The 22845-nt window shown below is 42.5% G+C and overlaps 1 protein-coding gene across 4 annotated transcripts in view; it reads right to left on the reverse strand.

Moving 5' to 3' along the window:
- Positions 1-22845, reverse strand: part of ckap5 (cytoskeleton associated protein 5) — a 111041-nt gene that overhangs the window by 78006 nt on the left and 10190 nt on the right. For all 4 annotated transcript variants that reach the window (XM_061677394.1, XM_061677396.1, XM_061677395.1 and 1 more), the window contains exons 3-10: positions 21815-22008; positions 10838-11044; positions 10420-10591; positions 10195-10324; positions 7281-7381; positions 7051-7164; positions 4041-4145; positions 3455-3544 (exon numbers count right to left, since the gene is read on the reverse strand). In XM_061677394.1, the coding sequence (XP_061533378.1) occupies positions 3455-3544; positions 4041-4145; positions 7051-7164; positions 7281-7381; positions 10195-10324; positions 10420-10591; positions 10838-11044; positions 21815-22008 (1113 nt within the window). The remainder of the gene's footprint in view (positions 1-3454; positions 3545-4040; positions 4146-7050; positions 7165-7280; positions 7382-10194; positions 10325-10419; positions 10592-10837; positions 11045-21814; positions 22009-22845) is intronic.

Genomic DNA, 22845 nt, shown 5'->3' on the forward strand with positions numbered 1-22845 from the left:
AACACACAAAGAGCAGCCCACAGTGTTGTATACCTATTTTTTGCATAACTAATAATGAGGACACGGGAAACAATTACACGCCTGTATTTACTGTATCTCTCTTCACAGTGAACGAATGCATGTCACAACAGATAACACAGAGGGAGGGGGGAGAGTCACGACATTGAAGTGACAAACTTCAGCTGTACTTAATGGGTTATGCTTAAACTAGTGCACTCAAATATAGACTAATCCATGTTGTTGTTGTTATGACTGATGAAAAACAAATTGTGTTAGTATTGTTTTCATGACTACAGTATAACTGCATGAAGAGAAATGACTACATGTCTGGCTGGGCTAGTGCTCAATACTACACTGGATTTAAAGGGAAGATGAGAGGGATCAGCTGTAATGTGGGATGTTCCAACGTGACTGGAGAGAGCATTCGCCTGTTTAAATTCCCAAAAGACCCCCAACTTAAGCGGGAATGGACAAGTCTCAAGAATGCAGGCCAAGCGCGAGCCCACAGCCTACTCGGTGCTGCACGCGATGAATCCCTTGGATTTAGCATACAGTACAAAAGGAAGCTAAAAAAAAGATACAGTACAAACAAATTTCAAGCGAGAATGGGAATGTAAAGATAGTACCAGTGCAGATACAGGAGCTTTAAAGCGTACCAGAATGGCTGCGGCGAATCTCAAAAAGCACAGGGTGAGTCAAATTTGAAACCTGGTCATAGAGTCTCAGCAAACATAAGAACATGAAGCATTGACGAGAATTGACACAGTGGAACCATGTTTAACCATTTCCCAAGGACATTGATGAAATTATGCATTGATATTATAGGGTACATTCTTGTAATGTACTCACTGCAAGCCACTTATACACTAGTCCGCGGACGCTAGCTGTGCACGTTTGTACACGAGGAACTAAAAAAAGATAAAAATCATGATCACGTCTTCTCAAATCATTCTTTGAATCATTAATTTCAACAACAACAACCGAACAGGAAGTAATTTCTTGTAGCTCGTTTGTTCTGAACTCGACCACACACCAAGTGTTTTGTAAGCAGCCGATGTCTTTGCCAGCAGACTCTTTACTGTTTCCAACAACTTCAACTACGCCTTCACTATTGTGATCCATTTCTTATGGCTCAGAGAGAGAGAGAGAGGGAGGGAGATATAACATCATAAATACAGGTAGTCTTCATACAAATTACACCATATACTTTTTCTAGATTTTCACGTTACCTGTATTTTTTAACATTGCAATATATGTCGCAGGGTTACAGAAAATTGCATTTTTTCCCAATATTGTGTAGCCCATCCATTTTCTGCCACTTATCTCAGGTCGGGTCAAGGGGGGCAACAGCTCAAGCAGGGAAGCCCAGACTTTCCTCTCCCCAGTCACTTCATTCAGCTCTTGCGCGGGGGTGACTTGGCGCTACCAGGCCAGCCGAGAGACGTAGTCTCTCCAGCGTGTCCTGGGTCGTACCCAGGGCCTGCTCCCAGTGGGATGTGTCTTGAACACTTCACCAGGGAGGCATCCTAACCAGATGCCTGTGCCACCTCGTCTGGCTCCTCTCTATGCAGAGGAGCAGCAGCTCGACTCTGAGCCCGTCCCGGGTGACCAAGCATCTCACCCTGCGGAGGAAACTCTTTTCGGCCGCTTGTATCCGTGAACTTCTTTCGGTGACGATCCACAGCTTGCGACAATGGGTGAGTGTAGGAACATAAATAGGTACATAGAGAGCTTCGCCTTTCGGCTCAGGTCCTTCTTAACCACGACAGACCTGATACAGAGTCTGCATTAGTGCAGACCAATCTGTCTGTTGATCTCCCCCTCCAGTCTTCCCTCAACTCGTGAACAAGACCCTGAGATACTTGAACTCCTCCACTTGAGGTAGGATCTCTTCCCCAGACCCGGAGAGAGCACTCCACCCTTTTCTGACAGAGTACCATGGCCTCATATTTGGAGGTGCTGATTTTCATACCAGCCGCTACACATTCGACTGCAAACCACCCCAGTGAGAGTTGAAGATCATGTCTTAATGAAGCCATTAGAACCACATCAGCTGCAAAACGCAGGGACGTCATAGTGATGTCACCAAACCGGACCCACTCAACAGCCTAGAAATTCTGTCCATATAGCTAATGAACAGAATCAGTGACAAAGGGCTGCCTTGGCGGAGTCAAGCTCAAGCGCTGACACCTGTCATACAGGGACCGAACAGCCCTTATTACCAAGGGGTCCGGGAGCATAGGCTACCAGAGCACCCTCCACAGGACTCCCCGAGGTACACGATCAAACGCCTTCTCCAAGTCCACAAAGCACATGTAGACTGGTTGGACGCCATGCACCCTCAAGGACCCTGCCGAGGGTGAAGAGCTGTTCCACGGCCAGGACGAAAACCACAGTGATCCTCCTGAATCTGACATTTAACTTCGCGATGGACCCTCCTCTCCAGAATCCCTTAATAGACCTTACCAGGGAGGCTGATGTGTGTGATCCTCAGGGTTATAACAGTTTTGGATTTTCCATTATAGTTAGTTTTTATTTCATTTTGACTTTTCTTTTTCAAATTCAGTTACTTTTAATTAGCTTTTAGAGCAGGTTTGTTAGTTTTGATTGTTTTTTGTTTTTTTAAACACTTTGTTTTATTACTTTCAGTATTAGCTTGTTTACCCATTTGGGGTATTTGTAGAGTATGAGATAAAAAAGATTATTGTATTGTGATATAAAAACAAAAAATACCATTTCAAAAAATGTATTAACTTACTAGAAGATGTACAACAATCCACAAATCAAATGCGTTCGTCCTAATCATGCCCATCTCCCAGCAGAACAAGGGAGTCCTCAGTGAGGATAAGAGGGAGGGCAGAGAGGTGACATTCTACAGTATGTCCCTAGAGCTAGCTTCTGTAGCCGTGGATCAGACCGCTGAGGTGTCTGGCTTCAACCGCCACCCAGCTCACTGCGCACCAGACCCCCTTGACCCCTACCATAGGTGGTGAGCCCATGGGAAGGGGGACCCACCTTGCCTCTTTGGCCTGTGCCCAGCCGGGCCCCATCGGTGTAGGCCCGACCACCAGGCGCTCTCCTTTGAGCCCCACCTCCAGCAAATGAGTTAAATTGGTCAGCACTTACATAAACAGTACTGCATATGTAAAATACAGTGAGGAAATGCTTCCGTTTGCAGTAGGTAGACAAATATTTCAGAAGATTTTTTTTTTTTTTTATGTTCATTAGCACTTCAGCGTAGCTCATTGTGTGTATCACTCATAAAACATTCTCCTTCACATAGTAAACCAGACTGTCAGAGAAATTCAATACAGGTCACAAAAGACAGAATAATGTCTGCCTGTTTTTATGACTTCTACTGTACAAGGCTTTTTTTTACCTTTACTTTTTATACTTATTTTTCCTCTGGTGATTAAATTAGACATTTAATCAATTGTATGCTGAGAATACTTACTGTAAGAAAAATGGCATCAATGGCCTCTTGCAGGGCTTGGACAACCTGAGGCTTCTTCTCTTTGAACTTTTCCAGAATAGTTGGAACAACCTGGGGAGTGAGGGATATTGCGCCTCTTATTTATGGACAATAAACCTTTTGAATAAAATACACCAGATTCTTGCTGGTTTATTCTCCAATTCCATTGCAGAGCCCACCATGGCAAATGCAACGTAATTCACTTTAATGTGTAATATTTAATTATTCATACATTATTTTTGGTGAAGTTCCCATTTATTTGGATAGTTGACTTAAAAAGAACTTTTGTTCGAAACCTAAAGTCTATTACTAGAATGGTATGTCTGTCTCTAGTTTCACATTTTAAATACAACAATAAGAAAATAAATATAGCAGTACAGTGACACTCCAAAGAAATGCAAAATAAACTAGAAAATGATTATGTGTAAAAAAAGATATATCTATTTTTTTTAAATGAATGAAATCCACTGTGGCCTTTGAATGTCAACAATTGTAGGTATATAATTGTGTGGGTTGAAGCAGGTTCGCCAAAACGTTTGTTTAAAATTAGAATATTCTTACAACTTACCTGTCCTGCATATGTTCCAAACTTCTTCCTGAGACCGGAGGCCAGTCCGGCCAGACATTTAGCTGCCATTGAAACCAGCATGACATTGGCATCTTTCCCCACAACCTAAGACACATGTCAGAAAGTACTGTGTTGTCATCATATATCCTCCAGCGTCACAATATTACCAGCGAGGCAGAAACTGAACAAGACACGTGTTCTGCTTTGTTTCTGCTAATTAATTTTTCATGAGTAACCACACATTAATACGCCAGTTCTTTAGTAATGAATTTAGTTTCATGACAAGGGATAATATCTATGACTATAATTGCCCGAGATTAAGAATAATCACAATGAATCACACATTTTTCCCTTAACAAAAGGCAAGGTTTTGTTTTTTGGTCTGGCCTAATTTTGATTATGCATCTGTGATTTACAGACCCCTCCAAAAGCATTGGAATGGCGAGGTCAATTCCTTTGTTTTTGTTGTATACTGAAGACATTTGGGTTTCAGATCAGAATATGAGACAAAGTTCAGAATTCCATCTTTTATTTCATGGTATTTACATCTAGATGTAATAACTCAGTACAGAGCACCTTTTGTCTGAACCCACCCACTTTTCAAGTGAGCAAAATTATTTGAATGCAGCTGATGGGTGTTTCTTGCCTTTTAGATTGATTGCTTAAACACTAGATAGAGCTTGTTTTTGGCTTTTGGTTTCACCTGTGAAAACGCCATTTGCTGTTCAGCAACCAGGAAGACAAGAGAGCTGTCTACGGGAGAAAAGTAAACCATTTTGAAGCTGAGAGAAGAGGGAAAATCAATCAGAGGTATTGCAGAAACATTGGGCAAAGCCAATACAACAATTTGGAATGTCCTGAAAAAAGAATGAAACTACTAGTGTACTGACCAACAGACATCGAACAGGTCGGCCAAGGATATCAATAGCGGTTGATAACAGAAACATTATGAGAGCTGTGAAGAAACACCCAAAGACAACAGTCAGCGACATCACTGCCAACCGCCATAGGGCAGGGGTGAAGGTATCATAATCCACTGCTTGAACAAGACTTAAATATAAGAAATATACAGGCCATACCACAAGATGCAAACCACTCATCAGCAAAAAGAATCGGAAGGCCAGATTGGATTTTGCAAAGTAGTACATAGATGAGTCACAAAAGTTTTGGAACAAAGTTTTATGGACTGATGAGACCAAGATTAATCTCTACCAGAGTGATGGAAGGGCTAAAGTATGGAAAAAGAGTGTCCGTTTATGATCTAAAACACACGAGCTCATCTGTGAAGCATGGTGGGGGTAATGTCACGGCTTGGGCTTGCATTGCTGCTTCTGGAAAGGGCTCACTCGTCTTTATTGATGATGTAAACTCATGACAGTAGGACCAGAATGAATTCTCAAGTCTACAAAACCATTTTGTCTGGAATTGTACATAAAAATACATCCAAAAGAAATCGGGAGAAGCTTCATCATGCAACAAGACAATGACCCAAAACACACCGCCAACGCAACAAAGGACTTCATCAGGGGGGGAAATTGGAAGGTCTGAGACTAGCCAAGTCAATCACCGGACCTTAACCCAATAGAGCATGTATTTTACCTCCTGAAGAGGAGATTGAATGGAGAAACCCCTAGAAACGAAGAACTGAAAGAGGATGCAGTAAGGGCCAAGAAAAGCATTTCAAATGAAGAATGCAACAGTCTGGTGAAGTCAATGGGTCGCAGGCTTGATACAGTTATTGCAAGTATTAACTGTTTTTCACCAAGTTCATTTAATAATGTCTGTTCCAATGCTTTTGCTCACTTTAAAGTGAATAGCGTCAAACAAAAAGGTGATCTTCCGAGTTAACACATCTATATGTAAATACCGTAATTTCTCGTGTATAATGCCAATTTTTTTACCACCACAAATTGTCAAGTCAATAGTGCGCATTATAGATGGCTATAGGAGAAAACGAAAAAGACTTTCACATTTAATAAATGTATGCCGCGATCTAGAGGTTATGAAAAAGCCGTACACTTTCATTGCAATCTGTCACCGTCCCCTAGAGGTTACGAAAAAGTTGGACACTTTCATTCTAGTATGCCACTTAGAGGTTATGATAAAGGTGCAGAATACACTTTCATTCCAATATGACAGGGGTACATATGACTGCATAAATGTACAACTGTGCTCATAAGTTTACATACCCAGGCAGAATTTGTGAAATGTTTTTTTAAAAACGACTGATGACTGAACAACAACCATCATTAATTTTTTATTTTTTTATGGTTATGTTTTGTTTAATGATAATGCTTTTCTGAAATGCTTGACAGTTTAATTTGAATCCCATTAAAATAAAATTAAGTGTGTCCTTCATGTTTTCTTAAAATAATTGTACACATCTTAAAAATTCGGCCTGGGTAATCAAACATATGAGCATAACTGTGTGTTTTTTAAATTATTAAATAAAAGTAGTGCTGTGAATATCAAAGTAAGAGCAAGTAAATAAAAAGAAAGTATTATGTGTTCAAATAAAGTGCTTAACCAGAATATATATTTTTTTAAAAACTAACAAAATACAGATAATACTTCATGTTTTGATCATATGGGTAGACGCAAAATCATGGATTGTAAAAATGCATTATACATAGGTTGAAGGGTTTTCCAGAATCTTGGTCAACTTTGGGGGTGCGCATTACACACGAGAAATTACGGTACCATGAAATAAAAGCTGGAAATCTGAAATTTTGTCTCATATTCATCTTTTGATCTGAAACCCAAATGTCTTCAGTATACACCTAAAACAAAGGAAGTGACCTTGCCATTCCAATACTTTTGGAGGGGACTGTATGTTAACCACAGTTTCTTCAGTGAAAAAGCAAGAGAAAGAAAAGCAAAGAAATTTGAAAGCTGAAAGTGGCTAGCATCCGCCAGGGTCCCTCAAGCCCTCAGCTTACTGCACAATTGGTCACCAGGAACACATTGGTCAAATGACGCAATAAATAACCCAAATCACTTGACCAAGTACCTTCTTGAGTGCTCTAACAAGATCTCCATAGTCCCCACTCTCCAGTTTTGGGTTCTTTGACAAAGATTCAACAGCTTCCAGAGCTTCTTTCCTCTCCTGCCACTTTTTAGCTTCCTGCAAAAATAGAAAACAAGGTTCACAATTGAATGTAGTTACAGAATTCACGAGATAAAATTGATAATTTTGCTATGTGTATGACCACTTCACACACTTTATCTTATTACACTCACAATTTTATCATAAAAGTCTTTGGGCAACTTGGTAAGAATATCCACAGCTTCCAAGAGCTCATAAGGATCCACTGCTGCCACTGTTTCCTCCTCTTCCTCTCCTGCAAAATGTGGGTAAAAGAGGAAACAGCATCAGACTAGTTTAAAAAGAATTCCAATTTTAATGACGTTTGGTTTATATGAGGCGTCACGGTGGACGACTAGTTAGCACATCTGCCTCACAATTCTGATGATCGGGGTTCAAATCCCGGCCCCGCCTGTATGGAATTTGCATGTTCTCCCCCGTGCCTGCGTGGGTTTTCTCCGGGTACTCGGATTTTTTCCCACAACCCAAAAACATGCAGGGTAGGTTAATTGAAGACTCTGAATTGCCCGTAGGTATGAATGTGAGTGGGAATGGTTGGTTGTTTATATGCGCCCTTCGATTGGCTGGCGATCAGTTCAGGGTGTACCCCGCCTCGCGCCAGGAGATAGCTGGGATCGGCTCCAGCACGCCCGCGACCCTAGTGGGGATAAGCGGAACGGATGAATGAATGAATGGTTTATATGATCTCTTTTGATGTAAGTAACATGACAATAAGATACTACTTTTCCTTTCGGCTTGTCCCGTTAGGGGTCACCACAGCGCGTCATCCTTTTCCATGTAACCCTATGTCCTGCATCCCCTCTCTAACACCAACTGTCCTCATGTCTTCCTCACTACATCCATCAACCTTGTCTTTGGTCTTCCTCTAGTTGTCTTGCCTGGCAGCTCCATCCTCATTACCCTTCTATCAATATACTCACTCTCTCTCCTCTGGATGTGTCAAAACCATCGAAGTCTGCTCTCTTTAACTTTGTCTCCAAAACATCTAACCTTGGCCATCCCTCTGATGAGCTCATTTCTAATTTTATTCAACCTGGTCACACCTAGAGAGAACCTCAACATCTTCATTTCCGCCAACTCCAGCTCTGCTGCCTGTTGTCTCTTCAGTGCCACTGTCTCTAATCTATACATCATGGCTGGCCTTACCACTGTCTTAGAAACTTTGCCCTTCATCCTAGCAGAGACTCTTCTATCACAAAACACACCAGAGACATTTCGCCACCCGTTACAACCTGCTTGGACTTGTTGCGTCACTTCCTGACCACACTTACCATTGCTCTAGACTGCTGACCAAGTATTTAAAGTCCTCCACCCTCGTTATATCTTCTCCCTGTAGCCTCACTCTTCCCCCTCCACCCCTCTCATTCATGCACATATATTCAGTCTTACTTTGGCTAATCTTCATTCCTCTCCTTTCCAGTGCATGCCTGTTAGATATATTGTAGAAGTTATCATTTAGCTTAGCTTGCATTAGTATTATGGACAATTTTTAGAAAGGAAGATGTCTCGCCTTCAAGATTAGTGTGTTGTGTCTTGTAGCTTAGTACGTTATGTCTTGTAAACTTAGAAACCTCCCTATTTTCAAATAAATGCAGGAGCGACAGGAGAGACTGTTTAGAGCGTGTTGAGAGGCTGTAATCTGAACAATCTCCCATGCGCCCTCCTCATGAGAAAAAGAAACAAGCGTCTTCATTCCTTTTGTGTCTATTTTTTATAATGTTGGGTAAGATAAATCCAACAATGCCTCCACCTGCTCCCTACTTTCATTGCAGATCACAATGTCATCTGCGAACATCATGGTCTACGGGGACTCCAGTCTAACCTCATCCGTCAGCCTATCCATCACCACTGCAAACAAGAAGGGGTTTAGGGCTGATGCCTGAGCAAGTCCCACCTCCACCATAAACTCCTCTGTCACACCTACAGCACACCTCGCCACTGACATGAAAATAAGATACAACTTTCGAAAATAATTTCCAGGTTTATATTTTTTACAAAACAGACATCGCCATTGTTGTTTGTGTCGCTGGGTAGTGATGTCAAAAGGGGATATGCCAAGTTTCGCCTGTGTTTTTAGCATTAGCTACAGTAGCAGCCGTGGCAGCAATTAACACTGTTCAGCCTTTTCAGTTTGAGCCAGCGTGTGATCAAAGACCTGAGGAGAGAGGGGAATTAACCAGCAATGCGATTGGCTGGCCACCAGTTCAGGGTGTAACTCGCCACCTGCCCGTTGATAGCTGAGATAGGCTCCAGCACTCCCGCAAGCCTTGTGAGGATAAGCGGCTCAGAAAATGGATGGATGGATGGATTAAAATGGAGATGAGAATGAAGATGACGGGCATGAAGAAGCTCGAGTTTGTCATTTTTGGGTTGCGCAGCTCTGACTGGATACTGTGGTGAAAACTGTACACTTGGCATATTATCACATTTATTAAACCATAAAAACATAGATAAATAGTTAAGGAAGAAGCAGGTTTCTAAAGAGGACTTTTGGTGAGAATAAGAGTGTTAGTCTTGCTGACACCATTCATTTGAACGTGCGCTGGGTACACAACCTTTTTCATCCATAACCCATATTATAGTTTATGAATATAGCCAACTCATTCATTGCCAGCCTTCCCAGTTAACATGGATATTTGACTTCTAAAGTCGTCAATGGCAGTGAATGTGTTAAGTATTCATGCAAAAAAAATTTAAATATTTGACACTTCATATACTATTTATTTGGCTTGAGTCGGCGCGGCAGCACGATTAAAAATATATTTTCAACGTGAGGAAAAGCTTCTGTGCATTTAGCTGTAAGGTGTCGCTTGGTGTGCGGCAGCCTTTTGCTCGGCAGAGGGCAGCAATGTATTTTTATTTATTTATGTTGTTTGTTTTAAATACAATTTCAAATACTGTTTTAGACCATAGCAAAAACTAAGTAAATTTCTCACAAAACTACTAATAGTAATATTGTATTAATTAAATTACAGTTAAATAAAAATTCAAGTACAGGACAATTCAGCAAATATTCATTAAGTTTTTTTTGTTTGTTTGAATTAATACCAGACTCTTGTCCTTGTGCTTGTTGTTGTTGTTGAAACTTTGCCTTCAGGTCTTGCTGCGAGCGCAAGAACCTGCTTTGCTTGGGTGGTGTCGAAGGAAGCTTCATCCACTCCTCTTCAAGTTCCTTTAGCTGAAAAGGCAGCACAGACACTCTTTCATTTAATGCAATTGTTAACGAAGTAGTTCCAGCTTGTATGTACGTTTCCAGAGATGAGCATGTCCCACCAGCACAGAGTTGATATTCTGCAGTGAAGGTCGCAGAGCATCTCTGATCCATTTATAGATTTCTACAGCAAGCATCTTGGCCTCGTCTCTCACCGCCTTCTCTCTGGACTCAAACTGCTTGGGTAGAATCTTCACTATTGGCTTCAAAGTTACGATCTTGGATCCAAACTCACTGAAAAAAAGAAGACCACATGAAAATGATCAATGTACGCCAGTTATGAGAATTATTTTTTTTCAAAGTGATAAATTGATGTGGAAGTCATAATCTGAGTAGATCCAAGTTTATTCAATTTACAGTCACAAGTATCTCAATCAAATTTTTCTTGCAGTGGCCATTATGAAAGTAATTTTGCCAGTGAATTTCATAAAATGCATTTACATTACAATGGTTTTCTCTATTGGGGAAAGTAGCACTGACCTGAGAGCCTTTCTGAGAGTCTCAATACAGGCCATGACTATTTTGGGGTTCTTGTTGTCCAGTCCCTTAAGAAGCTCATCCTGCACCACCTCGGCTTTTTCCATTTCGATGTACATCAGACAGATGTCTGTGCCCAGCTCCTTAGCCCGAGCCTTTGGCTGGTTGAACACTTTGGTCACCACCCCCGACACAACATCACCTGTTGTCCTGTGAAAAATGTAAATGTCCTATCAAAGAACGGGTATTAGAATAATGCAGCGAAATTTGTATGTGACATGACAAAGTATTTTTCTGTGTTTAAGATTCCCGTAATTTCTTGTGTATAATGCGCATTGTTTTCAAGAATATGTCAAAAGAGCGGATTACAGTATAAAGGCTGCAAGGAGTACTCTAATGTTTCGAGGACAAAAATAAATAAATAAATAAATAAAATAAAAAAACTACTTTTTTTTTCCTGCTTCTGGGATCCGCTTAACTCATTCACTCCCAGCCCTCCCAGTTTGACATTATTGGTATTCCAGAGTAGCTGGTTGTTAATGGCAGGAGAGAGTTCAATTGTGAAGCAGAAAGATTAGCGCAACATAGTTACTGCATCAACGCAAGCGATGGTGGCAGAAGCAGAATCGGAGCGTACTTTTTTTTTTATTCAAGCAGTGCAAAATAAACGCCGACTACCTGGTCGCCTGCAAGCTGCCGTTAAACACAAAAGAAGCAGAAGATGGCAATGACGTCAGAGACGACAAATGTGAGAAAAGACAAAATTTTGAAAGTGTGGGATCATTTCAGACTGAACAGAAAGGCGAACCACGGTGACGCGACATCTCTCAAGCAAGACAATGTGGTGGAAGAGCTAAGATGAACGCTGCGTAAATGAGTGAGCTTGACGTTAATGCAATTCACTAACATAATTTCGGCCCTGCGGAAGGCTAAGGTTTCTATTAATTATGACTACCGTCAAATTTGTGGCCAGTTTATACAATGGCGATGAGTATGTGTCCAATTATCACGTGACTTCATTCAGGTGTTGCTTCTCAAGGGTTATTTATACTTACAAGAAAAGCTAAGAAGAAAAAAATACCAAGTTTAAACTGAAATTTATTTTATTTGTTTGAAATTGCCCAATTGAAAATATTTCGAGACAAGAAAAAGTTTGCTGCTCAATGAGGAGGTACAGCATGACCATGGCATACCATAGTTTTATATCAAGATTGACAGTGACTAGAGATATATTTGCTCAATATTTTACTGTGAACAAGAAGTTTGTCCGCAACAAGCAGCTGTCAGACAAACCAGGTCCATTAAATTAAAACAAAAAACAAAAACAAAAAAACAAAGGCTTTACTTTTATTTGATCATTTGTTCAACTCAGAGGGGCCAGTTCTTATGGTAAGTGGTCCAAACCCTCTTCCCCTGGGAAACCACTTCATTTTGACCATTACCACATCCAAATGATTGACATACATGTAAAAAGAATTTCATAAGTGTACAACCGGCGGCCAACTGGTTAGAGCGTCAGTCTCACAGTTCTGAGGTGCGGGGTTCGATCCCCAGCCCCGCCTGTGTGGAGTTTGCATGTTCTCCCCGTGCCTGCGTGGGTTTTCTCCGGGCACTCCGGTTTCCTCCCACATCCCAAAAACATGCATCAATTGGAGACTCTAAATTGCCCGTAGGTGTGACTGTGAGCGCAAATGGTTGTTTGTTTCTATGTGCCCTGCGATTGGCTGGCAACCAGTTCAGGGTGTACCCCGCCTCCCGCCCGATGATAGCTGGGATAGGCTCCAGCACGCCCGCGACCCTAAGTGAGGAGAAGCGGCTCAGAAAATGGATGGATGGATGAAGTGTACAACCGCTATATAAAAGTACCATTTATGATTATTCATGCTATATTGGAAATTATTTACTAGCAAAATAAATCAATTTACATATTTAAAATCACAGTCCGAAACAGAACATGGATAAATCATTATTATTGGACCTTTTTTAATGATAAGTTTGTTTTCCTATACAATACTCTTTAAAGGAGTCCATCATCATCCCAGTCCCCAAGAAACTAGCAATCTTGGGTCTGAATGACTACAGGCCTGTCGCCCTGATATCTGTGGTGATGAAGTCCTTTGAACACCTTGTGCTGGACCACCTCAAGAGCATCACAGGTCCACACCACTGGACCTCCCGGCAGTTTGCCTACCAAGCAAACAGGTCTGCTCATGTCACAGCACTTCATACTGGAACACCTCAACAGCACGGCGGACATACGTGAGGATCCTGTTCGTGGACTTCAGCTCTGCGTTCAAAACCATCATCCAAGCTTCTCCAGTTCAGCGTCTCGCCTGCCACCTGCCAGTAGATTTATAGCTTCCTGACTGGCAGGACACAGCAGGTGAGGCTTTGGGACACCACCTCATCAACACGCACCACCAGCATCAGGACGCCCAAAGGTTGTGTCCTCTCTCCACTGCTCTTCTTTCTCGACACGAATGACTGCACCTCAACGCACCCGGCTGTCAAACTCCTGAAGTTTGCAGACGACTCCACAGTCATCGGCCTCATCAAAGACTGTGACGAGTCTGTGTATCGACAGGAAGTGGTGCGGCTAGCGCTGTGGAGGGGCCGACACAACCATGAGCTGAACACGCTCCAGACTGTAGAGATGATCGTGGACTTCATGAGGCATCCTTCGCCACAGCTGCCCCTCAAGCTGTCCAACTGCCCTGCGTCAACCATCGAGACCAGGTTCCTGGTAATTATAGTTTCTCAGGACCTGAAGTGGGAGATCAGCATCAACACCATCCTCAAAAACGGCCAGAAAAAGATGGGACTTCCTGCAGCTTCTGAGGAAGTATGGCCAACCACAGGAGCTGTTGAGGCAGTTCTACATAGCAGTCATCGAATCAGTCCTGTCCCTCTACCCACCCTTGAGGACTTGCACGCTGCCAGAACCAAGACAAGCACATGCAAAATCCTCTTGGACCCTCCACATCCTGGTCACCACCTCTTCCAGCTCCTTCCCTCAGGTAGGCACGATCGATCAATGCAAACTAAAACAAGCAGACATTCCAACAGCTTCTTCCCTCCAGCCATTAACTTCTTAAACAGTTACAATTCCATTGTAACATGCTGCCAATTTTGTCTTATGATTGTAGTCACATCTCTGTCGGGCCAATTATACATTACTCGTGCACTCACTGTAGTACTCACCACCCTGCACTACTTGCATATCTGTTTTTGACCAATACTGGCCACTCGTGTTTGAGAAGTATCTGTACCGCTTGCACAATAGACATTGTCCCACATTATCGCACTACTAGTCATTTTAAAGTGCATAAATGCTACCATGGATTTCTTAATCTCCGGACAAACACACCACCACACGACGCCATGCACAGCACATAATTAAAGTGGCACTAAAATTCCACACACCACAGAGAAGATTAATGTTAACAAGCCTGCCAAATTTGAATGGGGAGGAAAAAAATAATTCACTAAGTATATAAAATCAGGTTTAAAAAAAAAAATCGAAGGTCCACCTCTCAGACACTGTGGGCGTGTCGAATGGATGCGCCAAAAGGACTCAAACATACTGAAGGGGTGATGGCTTATACAACGTAAAATCACGTTAAGAGGTACAACTTCAAAATGTTATGGTTATTGTGTACGATAACCACAAAAATAAGCACACAAGTCAACTTACCCACGTTGTTGGTGATAATGTTACAGCCGAACACGGCACCCGATGACAGCGGGACCGTAGGAAGAAGCCGAGGAAGTTAGACAGTCGGCAATGCCCCATTCACTAGTATAAAGTTACCCACGAAGCCATGTTGTATCTGGTTAAGTTTACAAAACTATCCGTTGTAAAAAGCGCACCGCAGAGTAGGCTGGTGGTAGTGTGTGTGTGTGTGTGTGTGTGTGTATAGTAGGAGAGGGAACTCGCACTAGAAAGTATACGCCCCGGGCCCAGTGAGGTCACAGGGCTGTGTTTTAGCCCGCACACAAAATCAGGAAAATTCAAACGGTGACAAAGATGCTTAAGCTATATCTCAACAATTCAGCAGTATATTGTTTTAAGTCTCTGCATATGTTTTCAAACACTTAACTCCAAACATATTTAATGTACCGTAATTTCTCATGTATAATGCGCACCCCAAAAGTTGACCTCAAAATTCTGGAAAACCCTTCAACCTATGGAAAATACATTTTTACAATGCATGATTTTGCTTCTGCCCATATGATCAAATAATTTAGTATTATCTGTATTTTGTTAGCTTTTTCAAATAATTATTCTGAAGTTAAGCACTTTATTTGAACACAATATTTTATTGCTCTATTTTGTAATTCACAGCCCTACTTTTATTTAGAAAATGAGAAAACAGACAGCTCATATGTTTGATTACCCAAGCAGAATTTGTAAGTTGCGAACAATTCTTTAAGAAAACATGAAGGACCAAGCAAAACACTTTATTTTAATGGGATTCAAATGAAATTGTCAAGCATTTCAGAAAAGCATTATCATTAGACAAAACATAACCATAAAGAAATTAATGATGGTTGTTCAGTCATCAGTCGTATTAAAAATGAAAGTGTACAACTTTTTCATAACCTCTAGGGGGCGGTGCCATATTGGAATGAAAGTGTACCGCTCTTTCATAACCTCTAGATGGCGGCATACATTTGTAAAATGTGAAAGTCTAGATTTTAACAAGAATCATGGAAGTTGACACACATGATTTGCCTTCGCGGGCCACATAAACTCATGTGGTAGGTCTGATCTGGCCCCGGGCCTTGAGTTTGACACCTGTGTCCTATACCTACGTATAATGCGCACTATTGACAAGTTTTGGGGGGGAAATGGGCATTATACAATATAAATTACGGTATTTAGAAACAAAACACATCTGCTTAGAGACCCTTTAATGCAAGTAGAAATATCACATGATCGAGGAATATGATGAATTGTGGTCTGCTGTAACACAGCAATGGGCCATTGTGGGATACACCTGTGGAGGACTTTAGGAGTCGTTTTCACCTTGACGTGTCTGAAAACAAATGTATGGTATAAAACTAACAGACATGCTGAGATTAACTAACCTACATTTCCCAACCAATACACACACACTAACTTAGCAGGCTTACTAGGAGACCATGATGGCCAGTGATGCCGGTAACGCGTTACAAAATGGCCGCCATTTTGAGTAACGAGCAATGTAACATTACTGTATCCAGGAAAGTAATCAGATTACTGTTACTGCACACTAATAGTTACTATTCAGTCAATAAATATTCTTAAGCAATCAATTATGGATGATGATTTAAAGCAGCAGCAGCCCATCTGCCCAATCGCATTTTACCAAATAGCCCGACGGCATCCTTTTCTAAAGAAAACGACTGGGACGTCATTGTTTATCACACATCAACAGTGAAGGTTCAGTAAATATAAAGGTGCAAAGAAATGCACAGCTTTGCTTTCGCCACACTATTTCTGTTATTTTCCATCGTAAAAAGTGTAGTTAGACGTTAATAATAGGGTTTGACTGCCATGTTAAGCGCGCAATAAATTGTGGGCTAATTATTCATAGCGAAGTGCACGGTCAGAAATCGTCATGGAGGTAAGGACTGACTCACTGAAGGACTTATAATACTTAAATAATTACAACGAAAAGTGAGCGCTTTCAAAGTCGTCTGGAGTCTGGACTGCTCTTGAAGTGGTTTAACGCACTACACTTTGCTCATTAAACAGCTGCTTGAACTTGTCACTGGGAACAAAAAAATGTTCTCTCGCTCTTCGCATCCAAATTAGGATGGTGGGAGCAGGTGTGTTGATATACCGGACGTATGGTGGTTCTGTGGTCGTGTTTTGTATGGGTTCCTGGCCCTACATTGGGCCAGGAGATGTGCTTTGGTCTCTCCTTTCGCCCATACAGATATACATCAGGCCTGGACATTGCCGAACAGTTCTCCATCACGCTGCCCACCTTGATGTGGAGGAAGAGATCCGTGGAACCCATGGCTTGGAGTCCTGTCTGCATTGACAGTCCCACGAAGCGTCCCGGATGAGTATAAATTAGACTTTTAGATTTTATCGGGTTGATCGGTATCGGCCGATATTTTGCATTTTATGCTGATCGGCTTTAATGTCACTCCACAAAAACATTTACTCCACCTCGCCATCTTGCATAGTATATTTGAATCCAAAAGCTAGTTTATTTTTAGCGTTGTCGCGCGTCTTTTGGCGTAGTATTGGAAATACCGTACTTTCACGACCATAACGTTCTCTTAAAAGTCTTGAATTTTCTCCAAAATGGACGGGGCGGCTTATAATGCGCCTTATGAGTGCACCAAGTTCCAAAATCTGTAAATGTTGTTGTGTGACTTTGAGGAGCACTCCGCTTGACTGACTGGGAGCATTTCCTGCCGACACGCTGCTTATATAGAGGAAAGGCGGACAATGACTGAGGACAGCATGCGGACGTTAAAGGGGGAAGGGTGCAAGTAACAGAGAATGCTAAAGGCACGCCCCCAGTAGGTATATAGTTCCGGTATGTGCATCGGTTTGGCTAAGTACCCCCGAAAATGGCACCTACGAAGAGACACGCTTACGAAGCAAGCGTGTCCACAATTTGTGAATGGATTGTGGATGCTTGGGCTAACGTGTCTGCTTGCACTGTTGTTCGAGCTTTCGTAAAAGCCGGCATCATTTCTGAGGAGCCGCACGGCAACGAGACAGACGCCGACAATGACGAGAGGGACCCTGGCGTGTTTGATGGAGAACTTGCCCAGCTCTTCATTTCAGATACAGAAGATGAGGACTTTGATGGATTTGTGGATGATGATTGATAAAAAAATAACATAAGTTCATTGTTAAATACTTCAATAAAGTACAACCGAACTCAGCATTGTTCCCGCTGCCTTTTTAAAAATATTGTTTCACCGTTCATACATGCTACCGTATGTTTTAAGCTAGCATATGTTTTACCATGCCTGCGCCCAAGAATCAGCAGAGGCGTAGAGGGGGTACGGTTTGGTGGCCTCAGTATTGCATCTCTGCTTTTTGCAGATGATGTGGTTCTGTTGGCTTCATCAAGCAGTGACCTCCAACTCTCACTGGAGCAGTTCGCAGCAGAGCGTGAAACGGCTGGGATGAGAATCCGCAACTCCAAATCTGAGACCATGGTCCTCAGTTGGAAAAGGGTGGCGTGCCCTCTCCAGGTCAGGGATGAGATCCTGGCCCAAGTGGAGGAGTTCAAGTATCTTGGAGTCTTGTTCACGAGTGAGGGAAGAATGGAACGAGAGCTCTACAGGCGGATCGGTGCAGTGTCTGCAGTGATGCAGACTTTGTATCAGTCCGTTGTGGTAAAAAAGGAGCTAAGCCAAAAGGGGAAGCTCTCACTTCATCTACGTTCCTACCCTCACCTATGGTCACGAGCTGTGGGTCGTGACCAAAAGAACAAGATCCCGGATACAAGCGGCCGAAATGAGTTTCCTCCGCAGGGTGTCCGGGCTCTCCCTTAGAGATAGGGTGAGAAGCTCGGTCATCCGGGATGATCTCAAAGTAGAGTCGCTGCACCTCCACATCGAGAGGAGCCAGATGATGTGGCTGGGGCATTTGATTCAGATGCTTCCCGGACACCTGCCTGGTCAGGTGTTCCGGGCATGTCCCAGCGTGAGGAGACCCCGGGGACGACCCAGGACACGCTGGAGAGACTATGTCCTTCGGCTGGCCTGGGAACGCCTCGGGATCCCCCCGGAAGAGCTGGATGAAGTGGCTGGGGAAAGGGAAGTCTGGGCGTCCCTGCTAAAGCTACTGCCCGCGCGACCCGTAACTGAGACTGCGCCATTTAATACGGTGCGCCTTATGGTCGTGAAAATACGGTATCTGACGGCCAATAAAGTTAACATTTTCAATTAAAAAAACATGTCAGAGCAAAATAGGAACTGCAGTGTGTACATTCTTTATATTAACATGTCCAAACAAGTCCCTCTGCTGGTCACTTGTAATATTAGCTAATTTACTGCATATTCCATAAAAACATCATCGGAACAGACCCTGCAATGTGACTACGGCACAAGTACATCGCGATGACGATTCTCAAGCAAAATATTGTGCAGCCCTACGAGCTAGCTCCAGCTGCTAGCTCTCCCAGCTAGCAACAGGAGCTGCTACTGGCTAGCATCGCCAGGCTTGCAACACAACAACGGCCATTGTCCATCCATTTTCCAAGCCGCTTCTCCTCACTAGGGTCGCGGGCGTGCTGGAGCCTATCCCAGCTAACATTGGGCAGGTGGCGCTGTACACCCTGAACTGGTTGCCAGCCAATCGCAGGGCACATACAAACAAACAACCATTCACACTTACATTCACACCTACGGGCAATTTAGAGTCTGCAATTAACCTAGCATGCATGTTTTTGGGATGTGGGAGGAAACCGGAGTGCCCGGAGAAAACCCACGCAGACACAGGGAGAACATGCAAACTCCACACAGGCGGGGCCGGGGATTGACCCCCGGCCCTCAGAACTGTGAGGCAGACACTCTAACCAGTCGTCCACCGTACCGCCACAACGGCCATTGTGGGGGAGAAAAATAAATAAATTAACAAATAAAAACAACGTCCCGTGGACAAGACACTAACCAACAACTTGATTCACCAAACGCTGTGGACTCAAGAGGGGAGCACTCGCCTACTTTGTACCTGCCCAGTCATCGTAGGACACAGCCAACATGGCACTCAGTCGCAAAATACCTGGGGCCTCATGTACAATAGGTGTGTACGCACAAAAATGTGGCATACGTTCTTTTTCACAGCAAAGGTCAGATGTATCAAAAGTGAAATGAGCGTGGAAATGTGCAGTGCCTCACGCCAACTACGCACGTTTCTACAGCTTTTGGTGCTTTGGCGGTGATGATGGGAAACTGTTATAAATCTGCACATCAAAAACACATGAGCTATTAGCATTGATAAACAATTAATGCCCGGCAACATTTTATTTCAACAATGTAATTGAGGCAAGAATTCATTTGTTAACCAGTGTATTTAATGAACCACTGATATTTGTGAGGACACCTATTATTTAATCAAGGCGATCATTGATGCCACCTATTGCCCTCACAATCGCTTCGTGACTCCGGCACATGCACTGAAGAAAAAAGATTATAAATATAATAAATAAATGTCCTTTGAATGTACTTAATTTCAACATGTACATTGGTTCCACATGATTAAAATGTGTTAAAATTATATTTTTTTTCAGAGAAGACGGGTAACTGTCATTTTAACACATTTTAATCACGTGCAACCGATGTACACGTTCAAATTAAGCAAATTCAAAGGACTCTCTTTATCAGTCTGCAAGGGTGCAGCAGCCGGTTGTTGGAGCGTAATTGCGTGGGATGCCGGAGGAGACGACAGGGACGGTGGATCCCCCAAACATGTAGCGCATGGCTGCGACTGCACATAAAAACTGTCCTTTGAATTTCCTTAATTTGAACATCTACATCGGTTGCACATGATTAAAATGTGTTGAAATTACATAATTTTACCCCTCTTCTCCTAAGAAACGATTTTTGTTTTCAGTACGTGTCCTCTCCTGTGTATTAAAATAAATTGAAAAAAAAAAAAAAAAATCAAAAATCAAAAAGGACTCAAAGGTTTTTATATCCTGTTTGATATGCCGATGTGCTTCAATTTGAAATCAAAAGATTTATAACAAATACCATTCATACATTTACGCATGAACCTTTATCTCACAGGGCTGCGTGTAGGTTACTGTATGAACACATTTGTTATGAGTTATAAAAATACATGGTATTAACCTTGTGTGGTGATCATAGTCAGCGACATGCTCCCACCACCCGAGATAGCAGCGTCACCCATGATCGCAGCAATTCTCTCCTCGAACGGGGTGAGGCCCTCCGCGCCGTTCTTCCGCCTGTTTTGGGCACACTTTGGCAGTGGGCAGCTGTCCTCCGCTTCACAGCCACCTTAATGTCTGACCACTTCTGTTTTTAGTTCAGCCTGTGTGCGCTGTTCCGACCCCACAGCATCGACAGCCGCACACAGGCTGTCGTCCCATTTACTCCTCTTTCGCGTTTTGTTAACGCCGGAGTACAGGCATGCGCCAAAGAGGATTTTCTTGCGCGCTGCCACTTCATTGAGTAACTTCACATTCAGAAAATTAATTTTTCTTCATTACCTTGCTCATTGTCCTTTTTTCCTAATCATGCAGAGATCGGGATCTCAGGTGCAGGGTACATTTAAATACAATTTGCATCTCTCTCTTTCTCTCTCTATATACACACACACACACACACACACACACGCACGGACAGGGAGGAGTCGGCTACTCCAGCATGTGCGCTCATTTCCACGTTGATTGGTATGTACGAAGCAAATGTGCTTGGATTCATGCGTACGCACAGATTCATACATCTGGATATTTTTGTGCGTACGACGTTTTCTGGATTTAAGCGTACGCCATGTTTTAGTAGGAAATCCACACAAGTCTTTGTACATGAGGCCCCTGGTATGATTAATATACAAACATAATATTTTTTAAAAATCTGAATTACATCAGTGCATGCACACAGATCAGAATATTTCCTTGCAAAACGCAATATGACTAATACTTCATGTTTTGAGCATGGAGAGGAGCAAATCCATGGTGCGCATTATGTATATGTAGGTAAGGGTTTTCTTGATTTTTGGGGTTTATTTGGGAGTATTGAGAGTGTATTATATGTGAAAAACTATGGCATTTCATTTGCAAAGCATGGACCTTAAGAGGTATGATGAGTTCTGTTTGTATAAATGATATGTGAGACTTTATATACTGTGGGACAATTTAGTACATTTATATTCAATGTTGATATTTGAATCAATTTAGTCAGTGCAATTGTTTTGTTATTTTTTTTTAAACAGCATTGTGTGTCAATTCATTTAATGATTTTTTTTAATTATTAATTTAAGTTTTCATGACTTACTTTACAGCAACGTGGGCATTTTCAACGTAGGCCAAGGCTGCCTCGAGGCCTTTAAGCTGAGCAACCGTATTTGACTCAGTGACAAATTTCTTAATCAGTCCAAGGTACTTCCCCCACTCTGGACTCTTCTCATCATCTATCCTATGGAACAATTGCAGAGCTTCTTCATAACCATTCAAACGGGCTTTCCAGACCTGGAAAACAGAGGGTTAGGGTTAAGTGTCTGTTATGTGGGGACTCACACAACAACAACAGAGAGAAGTGCTGACATTTGGGATGACCCTGCAGCAGTCAAGCAAGCTCAATAGCTCACGGACTAGCAAATGTTATAAACTGTTAACTTTCCATTAACGCGCACTCTGTATGAAGAGAGGCTGTGCAGTACTTCGAGGGACGCGAAGCCGGTCTACCCGTCCGCAAGTCTAATAGCTACGAGCTGCTAGTAACAGACCAATTTGCAGTGGAGCTGTCCAACGCTCCATCAGCCCACTCCGTGTGCCGTACGTAGCATAACACTTTAGAGAAGATACATTTTTTTCTGGTTGTAGGGCATAGCAAGATGGCTAACTGGGCCAAAGTTTTATTATTAAGTAACTCAAATTTGTGACATAGCCAGATGACTGCGCTAAGTACTTATATTGTGGGGGAGGGCCAACTCACACCAGAAAGTATTCCCCCCAGCCTGTATGCACCATCGGGCTCGTTAACCTCGCCCCAAAGATCCAGGAAAACTGAAAAACTGGGGGGGTGGGGACACTAAAGTGCAACCAAACTCATAACCAAAATAAATTAAATCTGTTTGATGGTAAGTGCTGAAAACATTCAAAGACCAAACAATATTGTACTAAATTGTTGAGATATACACTACACTGCCAAAATTATTCGCTCAACTGCCTTGACTCACATGATTTTAAGTGCTATCCAATTCTAAATCCATATGGGTTAGTATGATGTTGGTCTACCCTTTGCAGCTATAACAACTTGTGGGAAGGCTTTCAACAAGGTTTAGGAGTGAGTTAATGGGACTTTTT

The sequence above is a fragment of the Phycodurus eques genome, chromosome 5, assembly GCF_024500275.1.
Source record: "Phycodurus eques isolate BA_2022a chromosome 5, UOR_Pequ_1.1, whole genome shotgun sequence".
Lineage (NCBI taxonomy): Eukaryota > Metazoa > Chordata > Actinopteri > Syngnathiformes > Syngnathidae > Phycodurus > Phycodurus eques.